This window comes from Otolemur garnettii, unplaced genomic scaffold, assembly GCF_000181295.1.
Source record: "Otolemur garnettii isolate 467f Iridium unplaced genomic scaffold, OtoGar3 scaffold00010, whole genome shotgun sequence".
Classification (NCBI taxonomy): domain Eukaryota; kingdom Metazoa; phylum Chordata; class Mammalia; order Primates; family Galagidae; genus Otolemur; species Otolemur garnettii.
Window position 1 is genome coordinate 16,413,981 of NW_003852405.1, and position 11,488 is coordinate 16,425,468.

General features: G+C 36.6%; 1 protein-coding gene across 1 annotated transcript in view; it reads left to right on the forward strand.

Moving 5' to 3' along the window:
• Nucleotides 1-11,488, forward strand: part of EVI5 (ecotropic viral integration site 5) — a 197,085-nt gene that overhangs the window by 116,582 nt on the left and 69,015 nt on the right. The window contains exons 16-17 of the mRNA XM_023509878.1: nt 1,646-1,792; nt 4,162-4,257. Coding sequence (XP_023365646.1) covers nt 1,646-1,792; nt 4,162-4,257 — 243 coding nt within the window. The remainder of the gene's footprint in view (nt 1-1,645; nt 1,793-4,161; nt 4,258-11,488) is intronic.

An 11,488-nucleotide genomic window follows, 5' to 3' on the forward strand; every position in this document is an offset into this window, starting at 1 on the left:
GTTTTTAGAGACAGAGTTTTACTTTGTCACCCTCGGTAAAGTGCCATGGCGTCACAACTCATAGCAACCTCCAGCTCTTGGGCTTAGGCTATTCTCTTGCCTCAGCCTCCCAAGTAGCTGGGACTACAGGTGCCTGCCACAACGCCTGGCTAGCTTTTTGTGTTTTTAATGCTGTAATTTTAAACATACCCTGCTAAAGGACTTCTATCATTTGGACTTCTTAAACATATATGCTTTCTATCATTTATGTTGTCTCTCACTCATAGTTAGTTCTTGGGTTTTATGTGTATTGTGTAATTTTGAATCATGATCTTGTGTTCAGGAGCACAGAGAGGGGTTTTTATCCATAAAAATTCTTTGCAGCTTGTGTTAAAGGTATGTCCCTCTGAAGTGTAGTTATTTGTTTCGATGGTAGCAGGCAAGACAGTAACAAATGGTTGCAGAACATTTGAATACTGTACCAAGAAAAATGTTGTAGACATTATCTGTAGACTGAAAATGAGAAAGAACAGAGTAATATAGTTGGAAGTGGTAGAAATTTTTGGAACTTAAATCTATTAGGTGATCCAGATTTTTTTCATTAAAACTGAAGACAGGTTCATTTTCATAGAGTAGATATAATAATGGTAACAACTGAGCATTTACTAAGTATCTGTAGACTTTCATGCCTCATGTGAGACTCCTTTCATTAACTTTTCTCATAATCTTCACAATAGACTTGAAAGGAAAACCGTAGTATCTGTACTTTTACTGGTGTGCTAAAATTTGGTGGGATTAAATAACTTGGCTGAAGTTTAGGAACTGATAAATGAAGAGTTAGATTTTACCTGTTTTGATTTTGAAAGTCTGTGCTGTTTCTTTTAGGCCACTGATAGAATAATTTGAGATTGAGAGAATTTAGGCTTTCTTAAGCCTTCACGTGAAAACTACCTCATGTTAGTCAGTTCGAGATCTGTATTTTTAACATGTCGTATAATTATACTATGGCAAGCAGCCTGCATTGACTGAGTTCTTACTATATATTAGGCCTTTTTACACATATTATCTCATTTAGTTCTGAAGCCAGTGAAATGAGAAATAGAAACTATTTTATGTACATTTTTCAAATGGGGAAATGGAGACTCAAGGGGCATAAAGTTGTTTGCTTCATGGCCAAATAGCAAAGCCAGAATTCAAAGTGAATTTGCATTCCATAAAAAGAGACAGTGCTAGCTGGACAGTAGGGAACATGCAGAAGTACACATGTCACAATTTTTGACACTAAAGAGTTTACGTCCAGCAAATGGTGATAGCACCTTTTGATTGGTTTATGCTTTCTTTTGGGAACTGGAAAAAGGAGTTAAATTCATTCCTGCATCAACTCACTTTATACCCCTGTTCCCTATTTTACAAAGGAATACCTTCAAGTTGTATGTAAACATTCTTATGGTTTCCGTATATTTTTTATGTAAACGGTATATGAGAATTGAGCTATAATGAGAATATGTCTTATTATATTTTCTGTGTTTATTTGCTGAATAAAACGACCTATAGTGAATAACATTTTTTATGATGTTGAGGTATAACATGGATAGGCAAATATTTATAAAAATTTTTAGGTTTTTTTATCTGTAGTCTGAGTATGTTAAATGTTTCTGATTATTAGAACCAAATCAATAGTAACCATCTTCGAAGAGCAGAACAAGAAGTGATCAGCCTACAGGAGAAGGTACAGTATCTTTCTGCACAGAACAAAGGACTACTTACACAATTGAGTGAAGCAAAGCGCAAACAAGCAGAGATCGAATGTAAGGTAAATATGTCAATCAGCTGGCTTATGTGTCTATCAGTATAATAAGGTTTAGGTGTGGCCTTGACTCATCATGACAAGGTCATCTTAAACAGACCAAAAAGGGGGAGGGGGAGTTGATCTTTTCCTACTTTCCTGAACTTGCTTTGGTGGTTGCTTTCAGACCAGGTTAGCTCATCTTGCTTCTGGGGTGGATTTCAAGCAAGAAACCGCATTTTCATCTACTTCCTTGGTTAACTTAATTTCCTGCACTGGCATGTACTGGTTTGTTTCTTTACAATTTTTCTTTTGATTGTAGCCCTTTAAAACTGAAACATTTAATGGCTCAATCAAAAGACAAATAATTTAAAGAGGTCAGGGTTCCTGTGCTTTGATTGGTGTCTTATTAGTGATGTGTGTGTTCTAGATAGGATAGAGAGCAAAAGAAATGTGTGTATACCTGTGAGTTGGGGAAAATGGATACGTACCTGTTAGAATTTTAATCAGTTTTTTATTTTGTGTGTGTGTGAAGTGTTTGCATTCAAATAGCATCAGAAGTTTTTCCTAATTCTAGGAAGTTAAAAAAAAAGCATCGCAAGTATTTGAATGCCAGTGCATTTTTACTGGAGATAAATTTATGGTGTAGCAGTAGGGAGAAAGGTCTAAGCATTAAAGTGGATTATTAAAGGCAAATTATGGAGTTTTAAAGATGAACTAGACATCTACCTTTCCCTAGTGAAATAGTAGGAATGATGCCCTTTAAAGATTCCAGCCTTATTATTCTATGAGAAATAAGACTTTCAATGGCACATATAAAGCTGTAATTCCATCAACTTGCTCTGGTGTCATTAAAAACCAAGAGTGAAGCTTGAGTGGTTTATCAGTGTCACTGAAATCCAGAGATGAAATTACATCCTAATAAATATACATGACTGTTACAATTTACACTGACAGAAATCTGTAGGCAGTACTGAAATTTGTACTAACTTAAGCATTGTCCCTTTTGAAGGATATGAGTAGGCTAATTTAAAAATAAAAGGACATTAAATTGAGGTTATAGCATCAATAGGATTTGTCATATTAATATATAATTTAGGTTTAAGATGTTAAATTGTCTGTGTTGATTTTAAGAACTAAATTTAATCATTTTTATTGTTGGTATTAATTTTCCTATATTTTGGTAACAGTGCTATTGGGTTTAATATTACTCCGCAAATGGCTTAGCACGTATTAACCAAAGTAAAATGTTCTTTGGAAATAAATGTTTGGGGATCTTGCTGTTGAAAATAATTGTTTTGAATTTATCTAAGTAATGGGCTCAGATTCAGAGTATTAGAGGATTTTAAGAACTGACGTGCTGGGTGCGATGGCTTTTGCCTGTAATCCTAGCACCCTGGAAGGCCAAGGCAAGTAGATTGCTTGAGCTCACAGGCTTAAGACCAGCCTGACCCAGAGTGGGACCTCGTCTCTAAAAATAGCCTGGCCTTGTGGTAGGCGCCTAGAGTCCCACCTATTTGGGAGGCTGAGGCAAGAGAATTGCTTGAACCCAAGAGTTTGAGGTTGCTGTGAGATGTGATGCCATGGCACTCCACTGAGAGCGACAAAGTAAAACTCTGTCTCAAAAAAAAAAAAAAAATTAAAAAATTGACATGGGATTTCATTTAATTTTAATTGCTCATTAATACATCTATGGAGTATGTTACAGATGCTGAGTCTGATTGCCCTGTGTTTACATTGTGTGTTGATTTATTCAGTCTTTCATAATTCCTTTTGCAGATTTTGAGAATGATCACTGTATTGCCACCTTACCACCTAGTACATTCTGATTAAATGTATATTACCTTGTTATGTTGTAATGGTTTAGGAACAAACCTAACTTTTTCGAGGAAGCCAGTCTTTGAATAATATAAATTTAATTCATTTTCATTTAGTTTTATATGATTATAGCTTATTAATTGTTACTTATTAAAGGTCATTTTTTATGTAAAACGTCATGAGATTATTTCTAATGTTTACATTATTTTCCCTCTACAACTGAAGTTGAATGTTCTCACTTTAAAGATGAAATAGTACAAGTCTGTGAACCTCAAAGTGCAAAACACGTAGAACCCAGGTGTTTTTTCATAAATTTTCACATAGATTGATTTGTAGGCAAAGATGATTGGAATTGATATATGGCCATTAATAATTTTTATTCGTCCCTCTTAGAATGATATTTACATTTCACTGCTTTAACATGTGCATTGAGCATGCAAGGTTTTGTTATAGATGCTGCCTTAGACCTGGCTAGATAATTCTGTGTAAGTTTATGCACTTTGTTAGTTTACTAAGATCTGAAAAACCCGAATTCCAAACACACCTGGTTTATTGCCTTGTTTCGTTTGCCACCCTAGAACAAGGAAGAAGTGATGGCGGTGAGACTGCGGGAAGCAGATAGCATAGCTGCTGTGGCTGAACTGCAGCAGCACATTGCTGAGCTTGAAATCCAGGTACGTACACAGATAACGAAGTCCATCAGGGAAGAGTTCATTTTTCCCTCTGCACCTGAATGATGGCTGACATACCTTCTTTCTCATGACTGCAATGCTATTTTTAATACTCATTCATTTCAACTCCATTTTTTTAGTCATTGTGAAATTTATCATTAGGTACATTGACATGATGGTGCATCTGCCACCACCGTCCATCTCCAGAATGTTTTTATCTTCCCTCACTGAAGCTCTGTGCCCATTAAACACTAACTTCCCATTCCCTATGCCCACAGCTCCCGGCAGCTACCATTCTAGTTTGTCTCTATGAGCTTGACCACTCTAGTTACCTCATATGAGTGGAATCATAGAATGTAGTCATGTGCCACACAACATTTCAGTGACAGACAGTATACGCATTAATGGTCCCTTAGATCATAATGGAGCTGAAAAATTCCTATCACTTGGTGACATCATAGCCATCTTAACTTGTACTGCACCTCATTGCTCGTGTGTTTGTCATGACGTTTGTGTAGACAAACCTACTGCACTTTTCTTTTTTAGAAAAGTAGAGCACATACAGTTATGTACAGTACATAATATTTGATAATAAACTGTATTACTATTTTTTTATATTTAATATACTTTTTTGCTATACTATTTATCACTGTTATATAGTATACTCCTTATAAAAATAAGGTTAACTATATGACAGCCCAGGCAGGTTCTTAAAGAGGTACTTTAGAAGAAAGCTTCATTCTGATAGGAGATGACAGCTCTGTGTGTGCTAATATCCTTGAAGACCGTGCAGTGGGACAGGATATAGAGGTAGAAAACAGTGATATTGATGATCCTGATCCTGTGTAGGGCTGGGCTAGTTTTGTTTTTGAGACAGTCTCACTCTGTTGCCTCAGGCTAGACCACTCTGGTGTCAGCTTAGCTCACAGTAACCCAGGTTCAAGTGATCCTCCTGCTTTAGCCTCCCAGGTACTGGGGCTACAAGCCCCTGACATCACACCTAATTGATTTTTCTATTTTTAGTAGAGACAGGGTCTTACTCTTGCTCAGTCTGGTCTCGAACTCCTGGGTTCAAGCAATCCTCTCACTTCAGCCTCCCAGGATACTAAGATTACAGGCATGAGCCAGTGTACCTGGCCTTCAAGTGCCATCTTTACAATGATGAATCTTAATCTTTCTCCAGTCCTAGCCTGTTTGCCCTTCCCAGTAATTTTAAAATCTTTATAAAACAATTATGAAGCTCAATATACAAAGAAGTTTGTGAAACAAAAGTATATATTACAAGTGTAAAAATGTAGTACGTGAAACTGCTACCAAGGTCAAGGTAGAGAATATCGTCAGTACTTGAGAATTCTACCCACTCATACCCTGTTCCCTTATCCTGACTTTTATGATAATCAGTTTCTTGCTTTTCCTTGTAGTTAGTTATATCGTCTTAGTGTGCATCTCTGATCCATACAGTTTAGTGTTCCCAGTTTCTCAGTTTCCAGTGTCATGTTGAATATTTTGTCTCTTCTTTCTTTGTTCAACATTACTTTAGTAAGGCATTGTTTTTATTATTGTATATATTTCATTTGTTGAATATATATCACAATATATTCTACTGTTAGTGAATGTTTGGGAATTTCCAGGTTAAGACTGTTATGAACAGTGCTGTGATTATGAACAATCTCGTGCCCTACATCGATCGTATGTGCACAGATTTCTCTAGCATATACACTAAGGTATGGAGTGGCTGGGTTATAGGGCATGCAAATCTTCAACTTTATTTTCCAAATTGTTTGTAGTAATTTAAATTCCCAGCAGCAGCATGTGAAAATTTTTGTTACACGTCTTTCCTAACACTTTGGTAGTGTCACATATTTTAATTTTTGCCAATCTGCTGGGTGTGTAGTGATGTTTTAGCATGATTTTAATTTACATTTACTTGATTACTAAGAAGCTTGGCCATTTGGATTTCTTTTTTTTTGTAAAGTGCTTGTTAAAGTCTTTTGTTTATATATTTCTTCTACTGGGTTGTCTCTTTTTCTTATGAATGTGTAGCTCTTTGTATATTGATGTTATGTTTTGCAAATATCTACTCCCAATCTATATTAGTTCTTTTTTATTTTTTCTTTATTGTGTTTTTTAATGAGTAGACCAATAATTTTACTGAGCACTGAACAGTTCCGTCTGAAGTTATACAGGCACTAAATTTGAAATTTAGCTTATTTAAAATCAAATATGTTCCAAAATGTCTTCCTTCTTGGTGAATGGATCATCTCTTTCAAAATTATTCAACCTAGGCTGGGCACAGTGGCTCATGCTCATAGTCCTAGCATTCTGGAAGGCTGACCGGTGGATTGCTTGAGCTCACGAGTTCAGGACCAGCCTGAGCAAAAAAATAAGAAGACATTTTGGAACATATTTGATTTTAAACAAGCTAAAATCACAATAAGGAAAAAACAACAAAAGAGACAATATAGAATGGGTATAGATATTTGCAAAAAACTGAGGCAAGAGAATTATTTGAGCCCAAGAGTTGGAGGTTGCCGTGAGCTCTGACGCCACAGCACTCCAACTCAGGGTGACAGCTTGAGACTCTGCCTCAAAAAAATAAAAATAAATAAAATTATTCAACGTAGTAGTAATTTTATTTATTCTTTCTTACCCAGTAGTATATATACCGAGGATGTTATGTAAGGTAGGCAAATTTTCAACTTTTAGTAAATAACAAGTTATTTTACCAAGTGCCTGTGCTAGTTTACTTTCCTGCCAGCATTTTACTCATAGATTAGCCTGCAGATAATTCTTAACGGTTCACACAGGTTAACAATTATGTCACCCAATCCCTCAAAAGAGAAGAGTCTTTAGTCAATCTAAAACTAAGTTGAAGGTAATTTGAATCATTTTAAAAACCATTTGTGAATCTTTCATAGCATTTCCATTCCCCGGCACTCCCTGTGTTCATCTTGCCTGAACCGTTACAGTGCTTTCCCATCCAGTTTCCTTTTCTCCAGCCTCAGCTCTTACACAGAGACAGAGCCGTCTTTCTAAACATAAAAACTTATGCTGACTGCTTTTTACATACCATATCAAGTCTCATCAAAACTTCTTACCAAAAAATCCTTATTTTTTAATTATTGCCTGAACTTGAATTTCTAGATTCACCCTTCACCATGGCTTCCCCACCCTCCATACACGTAAATTCTGCTCGGTGCACTCTGAATTGTCCTGTTCCTGAAACCTTGATATTCTTCAGAGTCCTGTACCATTCTCTGTATTGCTGTGTCTTCCTAAACTGCAGTGTTTTAACATACCTTCTACTCTTCTACTTTCGAAATATTTCTGCTTCTCTCTCTCAGTATTTAGGATTGAGTGTTCCTTGGCTAACTTGCAGTTTACTCATTTAGGAAATGTGTTTTGGTAAATGTCTTTAGTGTTTTGACATTTCGTTTATATATATATTAAAAATTAATGCAGATTAAGATCTGTAAACAGATCTTTTGTTAATAGCTGAAACTCCTTTTTTCATATATTTTAAGTTATTCTTAGTCATGGAAATATCTTCAGCGGTTCTCAACCTGTGGGTCACGACCCACAGGAACTGTATTAAAGGGTTGTGGCATTAGGAAGGTTGAGAACCACTGTCTTAGATCATTTGCAACTTCCACTAGGGGGAGAACTTAATTTAGTCAAAGATTTTTATACTTCAAATCTCTTCAGATTAACTCATCTGGCCCAGTGCTGGTGCAGTGGTTTGTATCTGTAACCCCGGCAGTTTGGGACACCAAGGCAAGAGGAGATCCCATGAGGCCAGGAATTCGAGACCAGCTTGGGCAAAATAGGGAGGCACATGTGTGCGCATGCACACGCACACACATACCTCTACAAAAGTTAAAAGTATTAGCTGGGTGTGGTGGCATATTCCTGTAATCCCACTGGGGAGGCTGAGGCAGGAAGATCACTTGAGCCCAGGAGTTTGAGGTTGCAGTGAGCTATGATTGTGCCACTGCACTCCCATCTGGGCAACAGAGAAAAACTCTGTCTCAAAAATAAGTAAATAACTAAAATTCTTTCAATTACTTACTATCTTGTGAATAAAATTTTTCCACAAACCAAATTCTCTCAAACTCTTCATTTAAAAAATTGTATTGTATAATCTGTTCATATAATTAAAACCAGCTTTTTAATGTAGTTATGAAAAGTCTACTTTTATAAACATTTAAATGAGGAAATACATTAGAGGAAGAAACTCCCATTTTTATAAATACTGTAAGATTCTGTAGTAGTATATATCCTTATGAGGCTCAAGTATTTTTAATTTGTTTTCACATGTTCTTCAGTTAACTTAAAACTTTCAGGTATGATTTAAAGTTTATAATCTACTCCCTGTTATTATTCTGATGTAAATGTATCTATAATCTCCTTAATATTCTTAAAATAATGCCTCCCTATCCTCATCTTTGATGGAGTTGTTTTATATTAGTGTCTTTACCGTTAACGTAACTATTTTTAAATGTAGGAGCTTTCAAATTTTAGACATTTTCCTGGAACTGCCTTTTTTTTTTTTTAAATTTTTAAATACAGTCTCACTCTTTTGCCCAAGGCTAGAGAGCGAGGACATCAGCCTAGCTCACCACAGCTACTTATACTCAAGACTCCTATGCTCTAGTGATCATCCTGCCAACCTCCTGAGTAGCTGGGACTGCAGGTACCCACCACAAAGCCCAGATAATTTTTTCTACTTTTAGTAGAGAGGGAATGTCACTTAATTTTTAAATTTCAGATTAATCTGAGGGCACAAATTATTAGGTTACAATATTTGCATTTATTAGGTAAAGTTCCTCTTGTAGTTGTTGGGATCTTACGCCTACTCAAGCTGGTCTTGAACTCCTGAGCTCAGGGATCTTCCCTCCTTGGCCTCCCAGAGTGCTGCTAGGATTATAGGTGTGAGCCAACTGTTTTTTACTATTACCTAGGTATTTACATATTTTATTCACCATTCCACTACAGGCTTTGTTTGTAAGTAGATTTTACACCTATAAAATTAAGGACTAAACTCTTGTTTCCCTCAACTATAAACCATTATTATACCATGTAGATCATTTTAATGTTTTTTTTTGATAACTCATGAGTTATCATTGTGAATTTTAATTATCATATAGTCATCTCACTTTATTCAGGTCTCTCTTACTTTCTCAATTAAAACTTGTTTGGCGTGGCTCGGCGCTTGTGGCTCAAGTGGCTAAGGTACCAGCCACATACACCTGAACTGGTGGGTTTGAATCCAGCCTGGGCCCACCAAAAAACAATGATGGCTGCAACCAAAAAATAGCCAGGTGTTGTGGCAGGTGCCTATAGTCCCAGCTACTTGGGAGGCTGAGGCAGGAGAATCGTTGAAGCCAGGGAGTTGGAGGTTGCTGTGAGCTGTGTTGCTGCAGCACTCTACCCAGGGCAACAGTTTGAGGCTCTGTCTCAAAAAAAAAAAAAAAAAAAAAAAGACTTGTTTGGCCAAATTTCTGTCTTCAATAATATTCTAATCCTAATCACTATATTCTTATGCTGCTTTTTTCCTCTTCAAAATAGTTATTACTTTTTGCCATAAATATGCATATCTTTATATTAATTGTCCATATACTTGACTAGAATGTAAACTTCATGAGAGAATTTTTTTTTAATTTTTTTTTTTTGAGACAGAGTCTCAATATGTTGCCCGCGGTAGAGTCTCAAGCTGTCTCCCTGGGTAAAGTGCCATGTCACAGCTCACAGTAACCTCCAACTCTCGGACTTATGCGATTCTCTTGCCTCAACCTCCCAAGTAGCTGGGACTACAGGTGCCTGCCACAACACCTGGCTATTTTTTTGTTTGCAGTTGTCATTGTGGTTTAGCTGGCCTGGGCCAGGTTTGAACCCACCATCCTCAGTGTATGTGGCTAGCACCGTAACTGCTGTGCTACAGGTGCCAAGCTGTCATGAGAGAATTTTTATGTGTCTTACTTATTGAAGTATTCCCAGTGCTTGGTATTTAATGCCTGGTACATACCTTCACTGAATAAGTTTTAGTATCTGCTCAAATTAATACAGTAATCCACTCTTCTCCACATGTTGTTTCTACAGTCATCTTTAATGTGTGTGAATCCCTACATGCATCAATTTGTATACATTCATTTATTATTAGGTCACTATTGGTTAGTAAGGAGAAAATGAATTCAGCCTCTGCCTTCAATGTATTTAACCAATACCCAGAAGGGTGACTGGGTCTCTTTCCTGGAAGATTGTTAAGTGGAATTTAAACCTTTGGAAATTTAGGTATATTTACTGTTGGTATTGATGGCTTTATTATATATGAGAAAATGATAGTTGTTACCATCAAAGAGAAATTTATTTTTTTCTTGCTATCCTTATATATTCTTTATATGTGAATTTTATGATTGACTGTCTCAGGCTGAGGGAATTTCTTTAGCCTGATAAAATAAGTATGATGTCTCCTAATCAGAATAAAGAGCTTTAAGAAATTAATTATTCAGTAAAAGAGACTTTTAGAATCTTGAATGATTCTGTGGTCACAGCTTTTTGTCTCTTCTAATTGTTAAGAGATTCCGTATTGGTTAAGAGTGTGAATTTTGAAATCCAGCCACTTATTAGCTCTCTTACCTTTGACAAGTTATGCAGCACATTTGTTGATACAGTTACTGAAAACTGAGGATCCTAACGTAACCTACTTTAAGAGTTGTTGGGGCTGGGGGCACAGTGGCTCATACTTGTAATCATAGCACTCTGGGAAGCTGAGCCGAGAGATTGATTTGAGTTTGTAGCTAGGTATGATGACTCCACTGCTTTCTAGTTGAGATGGCCGAGCACGAGCCTGTCTCAAAAAAAAAAAATTGTTGGGATTCGATGAAAAAGCCCATATAAAGTGCTCTCTCTTCCCTACCTGTTCTCCAGAAAAGCAGCTCTTAGATGAGCTTATATCAAAAAGTCACATTAAACATTGTTGAGGCTTCCAAAATGTGCATCCAAACTGGAGAGTTTTGAATGTCTTTGGGTTTTCTTAAAGACAGTTTTGCCCATCTCAGATAATGAATTTACCCCTTTGAAAAATTGTACATAGCTTGAAATTAAGAATTATTTTGGGCTCGGCGCCTATAGCTCAACCAGCTAAGGCGCCAGCCATGTACACCTAAGGTGGCGGGTTCGAATCCCCAGCCCGGACCCGCCAAAACAACAATGACGGCTGCAACCAAAAAATAGC